Genomic DNA, 19972 nt, shown 5'->3' on the forward strand with positions numbered 1-19972 from the left:
TATGGATATCGCAATGAAACATATATTTTACATTCTTCTTAATTCCAGTCCGAATACGAGACTAGATAAAACTGAAATGTGTATCACTACCGGACTCGCGGTCTATGCCTACGGCCACGGGCCGTCGGCATAGGCCCCTAGGCCGTCGGCATAGATCTATGCCTACGGTTGCCGTCGGCATAGGCCCGTCGGCGTAGATGTCGTCAGCGTAGTCTTGTCAGACCGTCGGCATAGTATAGCCGTCGGCATATGGGCCTATGCCGACGGCCTGACGTCAGCCGTTGGCATAGTATAGCCGTCGGCAGTGTTTTTCGTCTGACGGCAACGGACGGCGCCGTCAAAAGCGCTGACGAATCACGCAATGCCACATCGCAGAGCTATGCCGACGGCAAAGCCGTCGGCATACCTCTGCCACGTGGCAACCCGTGGTACTCCTGGTGGCAGGGGTATGCCTACAGCAAAGTCGTAGGCGTAGATGAATCTATGCCGACGGCTTTGCCGTAGGCATATCTCTGCCACGTGTCATCTCCTGGTTCCTCCTGGCAGCAGGGCTATGCCTACGGCAAAGCCATCGGCATAGATTTTCAGCTATGCCTACGGCTTTGCTGTAGGCATAGATGTGCCACGTGGCAAGCCCTGGTAACTCCTGGGCGTATATATGCCGACGGCTTTGCCGTAGGCATAGTTTTTTTTCCCTGTTTTCTCTTTTCCAATTCATTTGACAGCATTTGAAAACAGAACAATATGAAATTATGCAGAAATATGACAATTCATCATGTAAACATACTCAAGTTCATCTAAACATACTCAAGTTCACCATCATCATCTAAACATACTCAAGTTCATCACATCATCTAAAGATCATCACCGACGGAAGTTCATGAACATAAAAGTAGTGCAAGACATGAAACATCATAAAAGTAGGAACATGAAAGGCATGGCACGATGGCCACATGCACGGAATCATCAAGCAAGACCACCTCTGCCAAAACCACCACCTCCTCTGCCAAAACCACCACCACCTCCGCCAAAACCGCCATCGTGACCACCACCACTCTGTCAGATCGGAGTGACTGGGGTCGACGGAGCAGGAGTCGAGCCACCGGTCCCCTACATGTTTCAGAAAAGATTCTAACTATAAATATGATATGATAGTGTTTCATGAACGAGAACTAGTTTGCCAATAGTTAGGCAAATGTACTAACCGGACCATCACTGCCTAGTGCCACCCATTCAACGAACGTGGGCACGTGTGGGGGTTCTCCAGCAGGTGGTGGTGGGGGTCCCATTTGTGGTGGATCCGTGCGGTTAGTCCAAGACGCCAACATAGCCTGAATGTTAGTTAAACAAGCAAACTAGAAGATCAGAAGGAATGAAAGTGCAAAAATTTAGCTTGGTTTTAAGAGGGCAAAACTAACCGTCATCATCTGACGGTTGTAATCATCGTTTGCCTTCACTCGTTTCAAGTACTCCCGCACCTCGAGATTCCTATGCTTGACAAACTCCTTATATGCCTACATAATTTAGGTTGTTTCTAAGTGAGCAATGTTGAAAATAAACCGAGAATGCTAGATAGAAAAAGATAAAGAGGAAGTACTTACAGCATGCTGGCGGGCTAAGGGAGTCTGTGAACGCCCCGTACTCTCTAACTGGCTCGGGTTGGTAGCCCGAAGCCGTGTGTACGAGATCGAAGGAGTGATCAAGCCGTCGAAACACGGATACCGGCCATTCTTCTTCCCCTGGATGGCCACCACCGCCGTGTCGTCGATCTGAGACTGGGCGACCTCAGCAACAGGAACATCCGGATGCAACTCCTAATAGTGATGAATGTAAGACCCCAGGTGCTCCTCGGTCTTGCCGTAGTACTGGCTCTCGCCCTCCTTGCGATGACTCCGCTCGTGGGCCAGCTTCCACGACTCCATGTCTGAGAGCGGCCTCTTCAACTTGTCCTCCTACAACGTCAAATAGAAGTCAGCCATACATAAGAACATGACGGTAAAGAAGAACAAAAATGCATCATGCACATAGATATACCTTCATGGCCTTGAAGCCCCAGTGGTTCCTGTTTCCTTGGCCGTGTGTCCCGTCGTCTCCACGGTTAGCCCGGGCCTTGATGCTCTTGGCAGCAAACTCTGCATCGGCGCCGAGCCACCTATCCACCAAACTCGCCCATCCGTCATGCCTTCCATAGCACCAACGAGGAACAACCTATGCAAATTTTGGAAGCATGACATGTGAGCACGAAACATATAGTTGACTGCTTGAAACAATGAAAAGTTAGTATTAGTTACCATCATGAACTGCTCCCTGTTCAAGGTAAGTCGTAGCTTCTGCGCTTGAGTTTTGGTCATCTTTTGGTGCAGGTAGTAGTGGTAGTACTGCGAGACGGCAACCTAGTGCACCTCGTACTGCAACTGACGAGCTTTCTTCTTCACAGCCGCAAGCAAGACCATGTCGGCTCTGGCCTTGTGCTCGTCAAGAACTCTATAGAGTTGTTGCAATCATGCATAAACCAGAAGCAAACAAGGCATGAGTTGAGTGATTCAATGATAAACTATGAACGAAACTGAAGACAAGTGATTCAGAAGAGAACTTACCCAAAATTTGGTGATCACGGCCTTAGCGGCCGTCCCGTACTCCGTGTTGCTGCAAGCCTCGTAGTGGTCCCAGCTCGTGGCCAAAACCCGCTGCTGTGGGTCCCTGTCTGGCCACGGGCAGAATAGGCCAGGCCAAAACTCCTTCAACAGGACAGTGATAAGGCCGTTCGGTTTACGGCCCTTTCCGCGAAGGATCCAGTTTCTGCAAAAGAATCAAATGATTGCCATGTGTACAATAAGAAAATGTTGTCATGTGTTGAAAATATGATTGAGAGGCACTTACTCTGTCCCCACAGGTTCAATGAGCCACTTGTGCTCCTCGATAAAAGGTGGTGTAGGTAGTCCGGCATTACCATGCAGCCACCCCTGCGGAGCACCCGGTGGCAAGTCACCCCACAATGCGGGATCAACCTCCCCTCCACCCTCCTCGCCCTCCTCCTCACCCTCCTCCTCGGCCTCCTCCTCCTCACCCTCCTGCTCGGCCTCCTCCTCCTCACCCTCCTCCACGGCCTCCTCCTCCTCGCCATCAGGAACATACTCCTCCTCCTCCTCAGACTCAGAAGGTGCCTCTGTATAGGAGGGCATCGAAGAAGACCCTCCTATTTCGGACACGGCCCGGAGTTTTTTGCCCCTGCTGCCTCTCCCCCCACCTCCTCCTCCTCTAGGGGCTCTCCCCCCACCGCCTCCTCCTCCTCTAGGGGCTCTCCCCCCACCGCCTCCTCCTCTAGGGTCTCCTCCCCCGACCCCTCCACCTCCCTGTGAGGTGTCATCCTCGCGTAGTCGGGAGGGAACCTTGTGGGCTCGTCCACTCCGAGTAAGTCCTTTAAATTTATTGAGGAAACTAGCGCCGCTGGACTTGCCCATGATTAGCAAACCTGCATTGAGAAGAGAATAAACAATTAGTAAAGATATCAATTAAACAAGCATACAGGAAAAACATTAATACCAGAAGAGCACATTAAGCATACTATTGTAATGATCATTAAAAGAACTTACATTTTCTAGAACCCATATGAATCATCACTATTGTGATCTATTTGTGGACCGGTCTCATCATCACTATCACGCATATCTTCTTCGTTGTTTGACGGAGGTGGAGGCTCTTCCTCATCGTCAGCGTCTTCATTTAACTTTTCAAGCATAATTATGTCTCTTTGATTTACAACTGCCTCACCATCAATCCGTGCGTCGTCGTCGTTTGGGTCCAGGTCAACATAACCCAAGTCATCATCCTCGTTGTTTCGGACCACGTCATCATGTTCCTCTTGATAGAACACTCCCTCGTATGTCATGGGGTTTATGTTGTAGTAATCATCATCGTTCGGGTCCGGTAGCTTACCATGCGGCGACACATTCAACACAACTTCCCAACCCTTTAGGTACTCTTTCTGGCATGGGTAAGGCAGATAATATACTTGTGTGGCCTGGGTAGCGGCGATAAAGAGATCAGCTCCGGCATAGACGGTTGATGGTTTAACTTCAACTAAACCAACAGAAGGCGTATGTCTCAGACCCTTTTTGGGGTCGAACCATCGGCATTTGAACACAGTGAGACTTAGGTGTTCGCGGCCACGTTTGAATGTAAGCTCGTATATTTTTCCTACCCTTCCGTAGTAATCTACTTTATTATCTCCTTTAGTGAAGACTCCGGTATTTATGGTTTTGGGATCAGGCCGACTGTTTTGGTGCTCCTTTGTATGGAAGCGATACCCATTCACATCATACTTTTCGCATGTCATGACGACATGATCAAAACCCATGGAAACCCATCTCAATTCTTCATCCATTGATTCGGTCGGATCATTTCCCTACAAGTTTAATTGAAATTATAGGGTGCATGAGTTTAATTGAAATTATAGGGTGCATGAGTTTAATTGAAAGTGTGAAAAATTACTTTATCCATGAACCACGCAACGAAATTTTTCCTTCCATCAGCACCCTTTCGGAGAAGAGCAAGTGCCTCCGCTTCAGTAGGAGGCAGCATTCCCGTCCATTCTTCTTCAATGAATCGACTACAATAAGAAAAGCGGTATAAGAACTAGGCAAAGTGAACATAACGAATTGAATGAAAGAATGGTGCAAAGGTATTACCTCATCCACTCATCCTCAACTTCCTTGATGTTGTGCAAGATATAGAACATGACATCCTCCCACTCATCTCGTGGCATGAGATAAGGTTTCGAGCATCCAGCCCTACCACCTTGCCCAATGAATAGAGGCAACTTGGGTTTATACTTGGGTTCTTCTGTATTGTATCGAGACACCTTATTGTGCAACGTGGGAACATGGTCCGGATAGTAGGCTATCCTGAGGTCTGCCACCTCCTCTAGGATAACTGCCTCAGCTATGGAAGCTTCAATCTTAGCTTTGTTTCCACATTTCTATCTCAGATGCTTGTTCTGTCTCTCAGGGCCGTACTGCCAACGATTTTGCACAGGGCCCCCCAACAATACCTCATTCGGGAGGTGCAAAAGGAGATGTGTCATCGGAGTAAAGAAGCCTGGCGGGAAGATCTTCTCTAGCTTGCATATCAACTCCGGCGCCTTATTATGCATTTCTTTTATCTTCTCAGGACATACTTCTTTAGCACAAAGCGTGCGGAAGAAATGGCTTAACTCCGCAAGCACACGCCAGACACGCTCGGGAACATAGCCCCGAACCATCACCGGCATAATCCGCTCAATCCATACATGATAGTCATGACTCTTGAGCCCAGACACTCTGCCCGTTGAAAGATTGACCCCCTTACTTATATTCGACGCATAACCATCAGTGAACTTCACGACGTGTTTCAGCCACTTGAATGTCTCCATCTTATGATCCTTTTTAAGTACGAAGTCAGCATCTGGCTTGAACCAAGATTTTCGACTGCCTGTGGGAGGCTGCATGTGTAGAGGTGGTCTATCACAAATATTATGTTGATCAACTCTAGCATTAACATTATCCTTTGTCTTATCAGGAATGTTGAGGATCGTGCGAAAAAGGGACTCTGCGACATTCTTTTCGGTGTGCATCACGTCTATGTTGTATGGAAGTTTGAGGTCCTTAAAATAGGGAAGCTACGTGAATGGGGTAATGTGAGTCCAGTTGTGCGTCTCACCATATCCTTCAAAAAAAATCCCCTTTACCTTTTCCTTTGCCCTCGCCCTCGTCTTCGCCTTTGCCTTTGCCTTTGCCTTTGCCTTTGCCTTTCCCCTCACCGGCAGGCTTAAGAGCTTTCAGCTAAGCAAGCACATCCGCACCAGAAAACGTTGGAATCTCGTTTACTTCATGGATAACTTTGCCTTTTGTGAAGTTCTTCTTGTCTTCCCTATCAGGATGGTCTGGAGGGAGGAACTGTCGATGCAGGTCAAATGCAACATACTTGCCACCCTTCTTCAGCCAAATGAAAATCAAGGACTGCATGCACACTGGGCAAGGCATCTTTCCACTTGTACACCATCCGCAGAACAGGGCATAACCGGGAAAGTCATGCATGCAATATTGTAGCCAAACTTTCATCAAGAAATTTTTCTGCAGATGTAGGTCGTATGTCAACCTCGGGAAGTACCAAGAATGGTGCAAATCATCCACCAACGTCTGCATAAACACACTCAAATTCTTCCCGGGATATTCAGGCCCCGGAATTATAGGCGACAGGAACATGGTCTTGCGTTGCATTATGGCGCCGGGAGGGAGATTCAGCGGAATAACAAATACGGGCCAACAGCTGTATGGATTAGACGACATACCATATGGATTGAACCCATCACCTGTTATAGCAATTCTGACATTCCCAGCCTCGGCTGCTTCCTCCGGGTACTCTATATCGAATGACTTCCATGCTTCACCTCCTGATGGATGTACAATTTTTTTTGGATTGTACCTTTTCCCTTCCTTGTGCCACTTCATCATTTTGGCAGACTCCTCGGTGATGAAAAGGCGCTGCAGTCTTTTTATAAAATCAAGATACCGAAGAACCTTCACAGGGATTTTTAGCCGCTGCTTCTGACCATGCTTATCGACCACCTCAATATACCGAGAGGAACCGCACTTCCTACAATACTTGTCGTCCGCATACTCATGCCTAAACAAAAGGCATTCTTTGGACAGACATGTATTTTCTCATAGTCCATCGAGAGCGCCTTCATGATTTTCTTCGTAGCGTACATGGTTTTCGGTAGTTCATGGCCCTCAGGCAGGCTATTAGCCCATACTCCCAGAAATGCTTCGAAGCAACCTCGGCTACAGCCGTACTCAGCCTTGACTGCCATCAGTTGTGAGATGGCATCCAGCACAGACAGCTTGGCACCCTCATAGAGAGGTTTCTTTGACGAGGCCAAGATTTCCAGGAAGGCCTTTGCGGTTTCCTCCGGCTCCTCCGGTTCATTCGCTGAATGTGACGGAGGTGTCGGCTGTGCAGCAAAGACATCATCTAGCATGTCTCTAACCCCATCGTCCTCATAACCAGCGACGCGTTGTCATATCACATCCTCTCTACCACGGTCCCGCTGGTCCTGTCCTGCCTAACCCTAGAGCGGTTGACCACGAGATCTAGCCCTTTGACTTTCCACGGACAGGCTTTGAACAGTGGACCTCTCCACCCGGTTGTGTCAGGTCAGCTCAGAGGGACACCTGGGAGCAACATCCGGGCCAAACCGACAGCTACATCCCCTCCGTGTAGACCCGATGCGTCCGTTTTCCCCCCTCCAGGTGCCGGCGGCGGCACCGTTCGTTAGGGGGGGCACGCCCCTGAGATGCGTGTCGCCTCTTTGAACATGCAACAACACCACCTCACATGTATGAGGGTCCGGTACGATGCTCCGGTGGCTTTGCTCCCCCCCCCAGGGCCCCCGTCCCGCCTAACCGTGGAGTGGTTGACCACGAGATCTAGCCTTTTGACTTCCCACAGACGGGCTTTGACCAGTGGACCTCTGCACCCGGTTGTGTCAGGTCGGCCCGTAGGGACACCCGGGAGCAACATCCGGGCCAAACCCACAGCTACATCCACCGTGTAGACCCGACGCGTCCGTTTCCCCCCTCCAGGTGCCGGCGCCGTCCATGAGGGGGGCACACCGCGGACGTGAGGGGGGTCACACTCTGGAGACGGGTGTCGGGAGTTTGCAACCGCCACAAAACTTTTGTCGGCATAGCTATTTTTGATTTTAATAAAATATAATGATCTATATTCAAAAAAACATGACCGCACATTATTAACGTGCTCGAAAAAATACAAACTATATATATATATTCATAATATATGAAAAAAATACAAACTACATATATATTCATATGTATGTTTATATTTAACATGCTACATGTTAGTTGATATAATAATACATAAAAAAGCTTAAAAATATATATATGAAAAAAAAAGTCTACCTATGCCGACAGCTATGCCGTCGGCATAGAGACGGCCAGGTTTTAGGCGGCGGGCGGCGTGCCGCGGATCGCTGACATGGCAGGTATGCCGACGGCAGCCGTCGGCATATGTTTTGGACGGTGCGGCCCGGATCAGTGACGTGGCGTGCGGACCTATGCCGACGGCCCCCCGCCTCGGCCGTCGGCATAGCTCTGACGACGTTAGCCGCCCGTCAACAGCGGGGTCGCCGGGCCCACCACTATGCCGATGGCCCTTGTAAGCCGACGGCAGCTGTCGGCGTACTTGCAGATAGGCCGACGGCCGTTCTATGCCGATGGGTGCCGTCGGCTTAGCTCCGTCTAACCCGACGGCCTGGATACGCTGACGGCCAGGACCAGGCTGTCGGCATATCTCCGAGGAACCCGACGGTGGCCGTCGGCATTGTTTTGGCCGTCGGGGTAGCACCCTGTTCCGGTAGTGTATATATATGATGTATTTTATTACCACATCCTCCTCTGGGTGAGGCTGCGCATGTTTACCGGCCTTCCTCACGTGGCTCTTCCCTCTGAGGTGCTCTTGCAGGGCAACCTCACTGGTTGCCGTGATGTTGCACACCGTGCAAGTCAGATCAGGCTTGTGCTTCTTGCTGCCAGTGGCCACCGAAACGGATGCAGCAGCGACATGAGGGGTTTTCCTCTTGTTGGCTGGCACGGCCGCAGACACGTCTACTTTGGATCCAACCTGCACACACTGAACAACACACAATTTCCAATAGTTAAGTGATGAAAAAGATCCACGTGGTGAAATCCTCGAGAGGACAGCAGAGAAGAGCAGCAGACCTGGTGATCGATCGGCGCCGTCTTCAGCGATGGCACCGCCGGCGCTGCCCTAGTTTCCGACCCGCCGGCCAACCGCGCGAGCAAACTGGCGCGCTCTTCCATGAGCTCACGCCGGACTTCGAACTCGAGCGCCATCGCCTCCACCTCCTCGCGCAGTATCCGCTCCCTTATCCTCTCCTTCGCCGCCCGGCGCCGCAGGCCGTCCGGATTTGACGCCGGCGGCGGTAAGCTCTCCCCGTGGTACCCCGTGCCATCGCAGCCAACGAGACCGTCATGCACGCGCGTGGCTTCACCAAAGGGAATAAGATCAGCGGGAGAGAGGCATCAAGAGCCAAGAGTCGGCCGTCATCAGCGAGGAGAGGTCACCTGCTGTCTCGGAGTTGGCCGACGTAGCCGCGGCCCCCATCGACGGACAGCGCTCCTCGCCGGCGCGGAAGTGGAACAGAAGTTGAGAACCGGCTAACGCGTGCCAAGTGCAAGTGTATGAATTAATGAGCATACATAAAGCGCGCGACTGCAATGACACTGTGGTGTGTGGACACATATAAACCGTCGTAGCTAGCAAAAGTTACAGCCAACGCGAAGAGCACAGCGCCTCTGGCCTTATTGGTATTCGGCCTTTATTCTGGCCGGTGGTCTCAGTGGAATAAATATATAAGATATTTGCATTTACTCTGTCAAGTTTCTGCAGTATATGCACTAGTGTGTTGCCTACAGGTTGTATCGATCGAGCTGAAGCAAACTGCAAACGCAAATGTAACAGCTATTGGTTTCGCAGCTGGCGCCCGATGCTGCTTCACATGCATGTATAAACCATCCTAGTAGCAAGAATGACCTTGTTTAATAGGACAAAGTTTATTAGTACGCGATTTTGAGAGGATACTTGGCTCGAAGAGACCCCCCTGGCCATTCAATACCCGTCTTTGTATCGTATTGTTCAACGACGTGAGGCGTTCGTTGCAACGGTACTTCAATCCAACCCCCTTAATATTCAGTTCAGAAGGACGCTAGTTGGCAATCATTGGGAAGAATGGCTACATCTAGTAAGTAGACTGATGAAGGTTCAGTTATCTCAATAGCCCGATAAACTATGCTGGAAGCTTACTAGGTCTGGAGAGTTTACAGTTAAATCAATGTATGTTGATGTTATCAATTCAAGCTCGATTCCTAGTTTCAAACATGTTTGGGCTGTCAAAGTTCCTTTGAAAATTAAAGTGTTTATGTGGTTTGTCCATGAACAAGTTATATTAACTAAGGACAATTTGACAAAGCGTAATTGGACAGGACCTACTAGGTGTAGTTTCTGTGATCGGGATGAAACTATCAAACACCTTTTTCTTGATTGCATGTCAGCCAAAGTTCTATGGCGGACAGTCCATATTGCATTTAATATTACTCCACTGAGTTCTGTCAACACATTATTTGGAACGTGGCTTAACGGGATAGAGCCCGAAACAGCGAGACATATTCGCGTAGGAGTCTGTGCTTTATTGTGGGCAGTCTTGAACTGCAGAAATGATTTGGTTTTTAACAAAACAACAAATATTCATTTTTTGCAGGTTATTTTCGATTCACTGCGTTGATCCGTATGTGGCCGCTACTCACTCCGACGGAGGCCAGGGAACGTTTGGTTACTGGATCTATCCGCTGGGAGATGGTAGTACGGGATATCTTCAACCGGTTTGGGTGGCGATCATGTAATAGGATAGGCAATTAGTTTGCCTATCTCTCTTATGCCAGCTGGTTGTGACTTTTTATGGCTAGTTTGTCTTTTGGCCCTTTTAGCTCTTTGTGAGCTCTCCTTTATATTTGTTTTGAGACTTTAAGACCTTGTTGAACCTATTTACTTATTTATTAAGTTGGTCATATGCATCGTTCTGATGCAGAGACCGGGAAACCCCCTTTTTTTTAAAAAATAGCAAAAATGACAGCCACCGAATCAATTCAAATGGCACATATATACGAGCCTCCGCGCATGAAACCTGTCAACTGGGCTGTAAATGGAAATTCACTGCAACAACCTGAACATGTGCACTACATCATGAACATGCCCGTTGAATCATTTTTCCCAATGCCGCTCATACCTAAGGCATGGTCCTGTCAAAATAGCAATTGTGATAGGGTTTTTTCTCACTTCAACATATGAAGCTTGGGTGAACAGTTGGAGAGATATTCTACATATTTGTTTATGTGGGTGATGTCACCACTCACATCTCTAGCATAAAACAGGACGCGGTATATATGATGGTCGGAGTAGTAGGTGCGGGCTTGGTCATTGCACCAAAAATTTGAAGGGTAAAATAGCAATTGTATTTACCTTTTCAAGTACATTGGTTGGCATGTACCATGCTCATACCACAAGAACACACCCACCATCCATTCCTATTATATATCATAGGTACAAAATAGTTTCCCACATCTACAGTCTAAATCAAACATAATTGAACTTATTGAGTGAGATGGCAACATCTAGTGGAAATAGGGGGAGGGGGACCCGCACAATAAAAATCAAGGTGGAAGCATTAGTGAGGGTGATAACATATACATCTGTATCCTACATCAAGATGGAAGCATTAAGGGCAACTCTAACACGGTTCACCAAAATAGAAACCACAAAATGTCCGTGGACACGTTCAAATATGTCCGCGGACAGGAATGGGGACGGAGGCCATGCAATCGCACGCATCAAATCTGGACCATGTGACATGGCTAATAGTGGGTGAGACAGAGCAGGGTAGCAGTTGAACATGGCCGTGGAGGGGCGCAGTCCAATCAGTGGACCATGTGGGCTGGCGGACTCCCCGAAACCACTTTTGGCAGCGGCGGGGTGGGGGAGGGGGAGGGGGGTTCAGAAAAAATGTTTGGTCCGGTTTGAGGGATTTCAGGCAACCGGATTCCGTACTAGTCCACGGAGATTTCGAGACTCCTGGTGATTGACCAAAGTGTTTGGTCTGTCCGGTCCAGACATTTAGAGGCGATCTGGATTAATAAAGTATCAAAAACATCAATATATCTTCAGATACATCTATCTACCTTGTGTTGTGCATATCGGTGCTTCGATCTGCCGGCCCGACTAACGTGGCAATTCATCGCTAGAGGAAGAGCAACCTTTGACCTGTAGAATAGATGGCGTGAGCTTAGTGCAGTGTCTAACGACCAATGTACTCATTTGGCAATGGCCAGATCAAACAACAGCCACTGCCAAAGGAGATTTGCAGGTCTGAACAGCCAAGGACCTGATCAAGGTGCGGGAAGAATTGGTATGCCCTACACGTACGTACACGGGCCATCGGTCGGCGCTCACGCTATTGATATCAGTAGCTTGGACAATTGAGACACTGTTGCTTTCATGTCACAATGTGCATGCTCTGAGAATTCTGCACTAGTGGAAATTCTAAATGTTTTGAGATGTTTTTTCTTATGCCGCAAAATTAACCATGCTAAGAGTATGATTAACAAATACAATGGCAGGACAAGGTTGACGTAGGTTTGACATAGATCCTGACGTCTCCTTGGGGGCGGTGAGATTAGAGTCTCTCGTTGGGGTACATGATGGCAAGATTTGGTGTCATATGCTTCACACCATTTCAATGGTTTGATGGCGACGACTGCAGCTCCATTGTGTTGGTCCTTAGGAGCATGTGCACAAGCACAAAGACTTCATAACTGCCATCGACAATGTCAGGCTGGCTCTGGTAAGGGAGTGCCGACGGCGGTCCTGATGGCGGTAGTTGTCTAAGGACCATAATGTAATTATTGTTATGTTTTGGGTGCTTTGTACCAACCTTTACAATAGATCCCAGTGTTTCTTGCAAAAAGTAAAACAAATACAATGATAGTACAGAACCCCTTAGTGTAATAAAAATTTACACATATATATGTAGAACACATCTGTATACCCTTGTGGAGGGAGTTTTTCCTGTCTGTGCACTTTTGAATATGAATGTCAATTTTTTTATAAAAAATGGCTTGGTAGAGCTAGGGCTTCAAATCATTTGCGCCTATATTTTTTTTTTGAAAAATATTACTTGTTGTGGTCTGCACGAAAAAACAAGCTCTAACTGAAAAAATAACACAACTTAGAGTGTTCTAATGGTTTATGGTCTTAAATTTGGTTTAAAGTTTAAAAACTCGCGTGTACATCACGAAGCAAAATCATAGAAATAAATCATGATATTTTTTAAACTTCGAAGTGCCTCCACTGATATCGGGTGTATACAATTCTAAAATCTGCACACTCGGAAAGTTAGTCAACTTCGGTGACAGCTGACGAGAGTTCGCGCCATCCATCGACGCGGGGGAGCATATCACGAACTCTAGATCGAAAAGACCGCAGACGAGTCTCCGCGAAACTTAGGAACCAACAAGCACCGGGGAACATGCTCTTGGATATCCTACATATCACCCGCCTTTCTTGCTCGTGCTATATTCTGACTTTATTTGTTCCAGTGGTCCCACTCGGGAGGAATAAATCTGCAGAATCTCTATCCCAGAAGAGAGTAGCTACTGTGGCTCACAGGTATCAGTTTGCTGCTAGATTCCGTTTACTTTGGCCCAAATCTAGACTACATCTTGCATTATTACAGAGTAAAGGCCAATACGGCCTTACTGAGTCAGAAAGATGAGATAATTTGGTAACATGATCTCTTTTTAGTTAGCACTCCGTAGTATCACTAACCTGTCTGAGAATGTGCACGTCGATGTGTCATGCGTGTACGCGGGTGTGCGAACACGTCTGAACGTCGGAGCAAAAGTTGCAGCAACCGAACCGAAGAGCAGGGCCGATCCTCCGCGCGCGAGATAGATCCTGGAACATGCTCTTGGATAACCAATCATGATTTTCTTTCTCGCTCGCAGATCGCATCGCCTTTCGGCTTTCCATGATTGTGTTCCATCTTTATGCCGGTGTGTTGATCCGAGGGGATTAACAAACTGCAGGACCTGTCTTTCTTAAATCACGAGTCCAAAGAGGTGTTTGCGACAAACCAGTAACATGTCCAGCTCTGGGTCACCAATTGGTGGGTGGGTTTCACAGACCTCCGTATGATCATCTCTCTTCTCATTAGTGTTGTTGTTTACTTCGTTTTTCATAAAGAGAGAGAGAGAGGACCTTGTACCGCAACAGATGTTCTCGCCATGTCAAGTGTGAGCCCTCTCACAGTACTTTTTGTAAAATGTTGTAAATGGAATAAAGAGAGTGGATTTTCAGCACCCGGGTGCCTAGGCACCCCCTTATCAGCACCGTTGGTACAGATTCTAGCGTTTAGGGATATGTGATGTGTACTGTAGCGACAACTAATTAGCAGACCTACTAATTGTTAACCAAGGGAATCTGGACATGTCGGCCACTGGTAAAGAAACCGCATCTCTCTCCTTTCCTCACGCAACACATCTCTCCATTCTATATTTCTATTCTGTCTCTCACAGCATCTCTCACTCTTCGTTTTCTCTCTGACACACACCTTATTTTTCTCTGTTTACTCTCTCTCTCTCTCACTTAAATCCCAGGCGAAACATCCTAAAAACCATCTCCCTCTCTTCTCACTCTTTCTAAACATCCTAAACATCTTAAATTCCAGAAAAATGCTTACTAGAAAACTTACTCTCTTTCTCTGTCCTCACCTTTCCCTTTCTCACATGGTACCTCTCATGCACATTATCACAAACTGGCCAGGAACAGTACCTAGACCCATGCAGAATGCAGAGTAGCCTGCGAGGCCCTACCCCATCCACTTTGTGATACGACCAAAGGGCAAAGGCCGCATGCACCGTCCTGTCATTTCAACCTCCTGCTAGGCCTACTCCTGCCAAGCCTGCTTCTGCATGCTACTCCCTCCCTCCCGTCGCTGTTTGTCTCTTTAAAAAGACCTGACTAATTACGCTGCACCTGCAATACGACTGCAACTCTACAGTGGCTCGCACGAATCGTAATACAGTTGGACGGATAAGATTATAGGGTGCCCGGACACCCGGGTGCTGCCACACCTTTCCGATGGAATAAAATCTGTTGCTGTTAAAATAAACAGTTCCAAAGAAATTCTCCAATATTTGTATTACACATTTTGGAGTAGACAGTCATAATTACACCTTTTTTGATTGAGCCATCTGACGCATCTGATCTTGAACTACAGCTTTGACACACATTTAATTGTGGATTTTCAAATTTGTTGCTAACATGAAACGTTCTTCAACTTCGACACTATTTCGCTTCCTTTTCCACTATGTGCAAGTGATTTCCTACAAGAGAGCACCATGGACCGAAGCACATCAGGTGACATAGCTGAATTCTGCAGCTGAAGAATCTCACTAAGTTGAATCATTTTTCCCAATGCCGCTCATCCCTAAGTCACGGTCAGGCCAAAATAGCGTCTGGAGCAGAGATTTTTCCCTTATAAAGATATGAAAGTTGGACTTGCAGATAAAATTATAGTCTTCTTTTTTGTTTACATGGGTCAGGTCACCCTTCACTTAATGCACAGATAAAATTATATTTTTAGTTAATAAAATCGCCCTTTATCGAAAAAGGTCTCCCTTCACATCTCTAGCATGTAAAGAGGGAATGCTCAAGAGGGAAAGAACAACCATATATAAAGACATACACACGCGCGCGCGTGTATATATGATGGAAAGTAGTAGGTGTGGCTTTACTCATTGCATTATCAGGGGTACAATAGCCATTAATTGATTTTTTTACTTTCACAAGTAAAGTGGTTGGCATACTGCTAATACCCGCAAGGGTAAAACACAACACCCATCGGCGATTCAGACTGCCCGTCACATGCATCAACATCACTTTGATCTGCTTTCTTCAGCATATGCTAGTGGGCTTAGAGCATATCCAAGATCAATGATCGATCACAAGTTCACAACTCATGCATGCAGATCATCCAGCCCGGGATCGACAGCTAGCGAGCCTGGTCGTTCAGCCGGTCACCCAATTCAAACGTGGTGTACTAATGATTAGCTGTGCACACAGGGCCTTCGAACAGTAGAGACAGACGTTTTGTTCAAGCCGGTCAGCACATATACTTTGTAGGAGATCTTCCCTTTCTTTTAAGTACCAGAAAAACTAGCTAGCATATTTTCGGATATGTCTTTTTTTTCACAAATACACAAAAGTTTTGCGTATCATTGCATTGATAGGTAGAATGAAATTACGGGGTGCCCAGCCGACTAGCGAATATACAGGGATGGCACGTAGAGTGCGGGCCGTGACACACGGGGAAAGCGGGCGTGTCTGCCGCTACTACTCGGGCAGGAGCAGGGCCAGCCCAGCAGCGCCAGCGCAAGCCCACAGCCAGGCCTCGTCGTGTATCATCTCCACAGCTCGACCAACGTCCGGAGATGCGCCATCGAATAGGCAGCCGTTGCCGTGCCGCCAGATGTGTCATGCGGTAAGAATGACGAGAGAGGCGAGGCCACGCCGCAGACAACTCGTAGTGCCAGAAAGAGCTAAAGATAGCCACCCGATGAACTCCTCGGATATACTCCTTTCGTTCAGGGCCGGTCCTGAGATTTTAGGGGCCCGGGGCGAAACTAAATTTTGGGGCCCTCAATAATAATCAATACACGTATATAACTATATATACAAAATATTTTTGGTGAACACTTAACATTTGTGTCATTGTGATCTTATAAGTATCCCTATATATATAGAAAATATATGAAGGTCATTATCACAAGACATCCTTGGAAATACAAAGACATGTTAATTGTCAAGCTAACTAGAACAATGGAGCATAGTTATATGGTTTCAGGTACCGAAGGTTCGAAGACACTGACTGTGCTAAAAGAAATTTGATCAAAAAGCATAGTTGTTCTTGGACTGCTTAATGGTAAGACTATTATTCAATAAATAGCAGTGTCCAAGAAATTAAGATTAGAGGAGCAAATAAATAAAAATGATATGCAAAATATTCTTCATAGACTAGAAATCAAATCTTTTCCTTTTTTGCGAATAGACTAGAAATCTAATCTGCAATCGTGCAAAGTTACTCCTACTAGTTGTGCAAATTTATTGTGCCATCCTACAATTCAACCCGAAACTACTCGTCACGATTTGCATCCAGAACATCATCCTATTCTTAATCTACTTGAGATCTACACCATAAAATCCTTCTTCCCAAACTGTAGAAGCATATCGGTCAGTGATACGTACAACGAAAGACATTGACCTGGCAGACAACGCTCATATCCACAAACTAATCGTTGGTGCGCCGCCGGCTCCGACGCGCGGCCATGTATCTTTGGGTTTCCTTCTCGAGCAACCGTTAGGTTAACTGTGGCGATCTCATGGCAGCGCGTGCTAGTGGAATGTGCCCTGGCTCCTAGCCCCCGATCCTGACCAACGGTCCAGCTTTTTTAAAGGGGATTAGACGCTCCAGATACATCAACGTAGCTATTACTACTTGGGCTAGGTGGAGCGATCCAGTACAGGCCCAACTACCTTGGGCATTCAGCGATCGGAGAGGAATGAAAGCACTACGTGCGCTCGGCTGCATTTTTTTTAGAATCGTGTGCTCGGCTGCACTGCGTGCGTACACTACAGGCTACACGTACGTACCTGGGAGGGGGCCCCTCGATCGTGGGGGCCCGGCGCGGAAAACACAGCCGTGCACCCCCTACACTTACTAGTAGAATGCCCGTGCGTTGCCACGGGCAATGGATACATTTTTTGCTGGTTGCATATATAAATATTTTAGTGGTTCAACACCTGTCGTGTACTAGCAATTCTTATACACATCAACTGGTATTGTCAAACTTTTTTACAACACCATATCCACACCCAGCCGCTACTATCACAGTAGGTACGTTGCTACTTAGTAAACAAATAAAAATAATCATTTTAACTCTACAACATGCCGTAAATTTATTGTTAATGATGGGGAATCTACTTGGTTTTTGCTTGTTTGGTGGCATGTGGCCGGCATGGGCCACCCCTTTATGTTCTTCCTTCCCTCTTCTTTTTTCCTTTTGTGGCAATTCTGAGATAACTATTTATCGTCTTGCCTACTTTGGTTGCCATTTGGCCTTCCGTTGCTCCCTTTCTCATGCAGATTTGGAACAGTGGCATCAGCTTGCTTCCACCTTCCCCTCGCTCTCGGAGACTTCAGATTCGGTGGTCTAGCCTCATTCCTCCTCGGGGTGTTTTATTGGTGAAGTCGCTTTACCGCAAGCTCATTTTGGGTTCTATTACTCTGAAGTTCAAGGGTGTTTGGAGGGCTTGTGTTCAGCTTGAAATCTAGATTTTCCTTTGGCAAGCTATTTGTGCGAAGCTCCATGCTGTTGCGTGTTGGGATCAAATTCGGAAGTGTAATACTCGGGTTGCGGCAACGTACTCTCTTTGTTCTCAGCCAGAAGATTCTAACCATATTTTATCTTCTTATGATTTTGCGGTCCTGTCATGGAGCTGTACTCGGCGGTCTCCGTCTAGTTTCGCTCAGTTATTACTTCTTGTCAGTTCTTTGTTTGGGCAGTTGTGGCATGTTTTCTGGCCTGACTTTGCTGCAGTCATTTGGGCTCTCTGGATGACCCAAAATAAGTTTACCATTGAACATGTGTTCCCTTCGAAATCAGTTGACATTATTTTTAAATCTCTTAAAGCCTTTGATTAAGACCTGCGATGTGGACGCAACAGATATGCTTATCTCACGCGCCAGGGCTATGGCGATCTCTCTATCTCCAAGGGCGCAACCTACTGCTTAGCAATCGTCAGGTTGTCTTTAGCTAGCTTCTAGTTTTGGGACCTGGCTGTGGCTTGTGTGCCTAAAGTTGAACTTGGTCTGTTGGGTTGTGCTTGTTGTTGTGCTGCCATGGCATTTGATTGTATGGGTGTGACAATGTTGTGAACCTTCTATGGCTTTATTTGTAAAGTTGGGCAATGGTCTTTTCTCTAAAAAGAAGTGTTTATCATTGATTTGATGGCACCCAAACTATTCTTTTAAACCATATATCTCTGCAACCCTATACAATAAATAAAGGCATTTCTTTGCAAATGGAACTAAATCCCAAGGAATATTTTCTGCAAAGATACTTTTGAACATTGTAACATAATAGCGACAAATAACTCTGATATGCTCCTTGCTTCTGTATGATTAAAATATCCACCTTTCAAATGAGAACGGGTGTCCCCACCACCGTTGCTGACCACAAACTCTCATTCGTAATATTGCTAAGAGTAGTAAAGATTACATGAACCCATCCTAGCAGTTAGTAAAGAGTAGTAAAGAAATAGTCCGATGTAAAAGAAAGTACTGCAGAGGGGCATTGATGCATGTAACCCATTCCTTGCGCTTCCGACAACAGAAGGTGGAGCCTGTGGAAACACACAGAAGGATCAACCCAAAAGCATGATGCAACCCAATCCAATGTAAGGGAGAGAGAAAGTGGCACTCCAGCTCTGAAAAAAGACCTCCTTTCTAGAATTCACCTACACTCGCCGTCGTCGTTTGCTCGCCAAAGGAGGGCTCGGCGTGGACTCGCCGTTTCCATTCGCACGTTCGGCACGCCCATCCCCACAGTTGTGATCGACTACATCATACCACACCATCAAGACCGATCTCAAACAATATTGGTCTTGTCCTCTGCGATGCCACTGCCCTAGCGCATGCCAGACATGTCCTACTATCGGCTTCAGGACACCGGCCATGACCTCCAAGAGGAGGAGCACAAGTCCGGCTCCAAGGCCTCATGGCAATAGCCGCCAGACCACTGGTTTCACAAGGAGAAGCAATGGTAGCACCGGCGGATGAGGTTAGAGCATCTCCAATAAACGGTCCATATGTAAAAATAACCAACTTTTGGATCTTTTGAGGCAAAAAACAGCTCTCCAATATATGGTCCATATGCAAAAAAGAATTACATCTCCGCCTCCAGGTGATGCAAAATTTAACACCTCGAGGTGCAAATTTACATCTCCGGAGGCAGGAGATGTAAAAACCGCGGTCGCGCGCCAACGCCCAACCGCTCTTCATTTCCTTTCCCCCTCCCCACTTCTTCCTCCCGCTCGACGCCACCCCACCACAGCTCCCGTCACGGCCGCCACCCCGCCGCAGCTCCCCGACGCTGGCCCACTGTATATCCAGCCACCCACCGCCGATTCCACCCCGCCTGGGCTGACGCCTACCGCCGTGCCGCCCATCGCGTCCGCCTTCGCCCCGCCCCGACCCCATCCGCCTCCGCCTCCGGTCCGGCCT

At 47.4% G+C, this 19972-nt stretch overlaps 1 protein-coding gene across 1 annotated transcript in view; it reads right to left on the reverse strand.

Moving 5' to 3' along the window:
• LOC123044465 (uncharacterized) overlaps positions 1-19948 on the reverse strand; it is a 23441-nt gene extending 3493 nt beyond the window's left edge. Inside the window, exons 1-4 of the mRNA XM_044467235.1 lie at positions 19690-19948; positions 9144-9236; positions 8778-9064; positions 8443-8688 (exon numbers count right to left, since the gene is read on the reverse strand). Coding sequence (XP_044323170.1) covers positions 8443-8688; positions 8778-9064; positions 9144-9236; positions 19690-19948 — 885 coding nt within the window. The remainder of the gene's footprint in view (positions 1-8442; positions 8689-8777; positions 9065-9143; positions 9237-19689) is intronic.
• Between the last annotated feature and the right edge of the window lie 24 nt (positions 19949-19972).

Source organism: Triticum aestivum, chromosome 1A, assembly GCF_018294505.1.
Source record: "Triticum aestivum cultivar Chinese Spring chromosome 1A, IWGSC CS RefSeq v2.1, whole genome shotgun sequence".
Taxonomy (NCBI): domain Eukaryota; kingdom Viridiplantae; phylum Streptophyta; class Magnoliopsida; order Poales; family Poaceae; genus Triticum; species Triticum aestivum.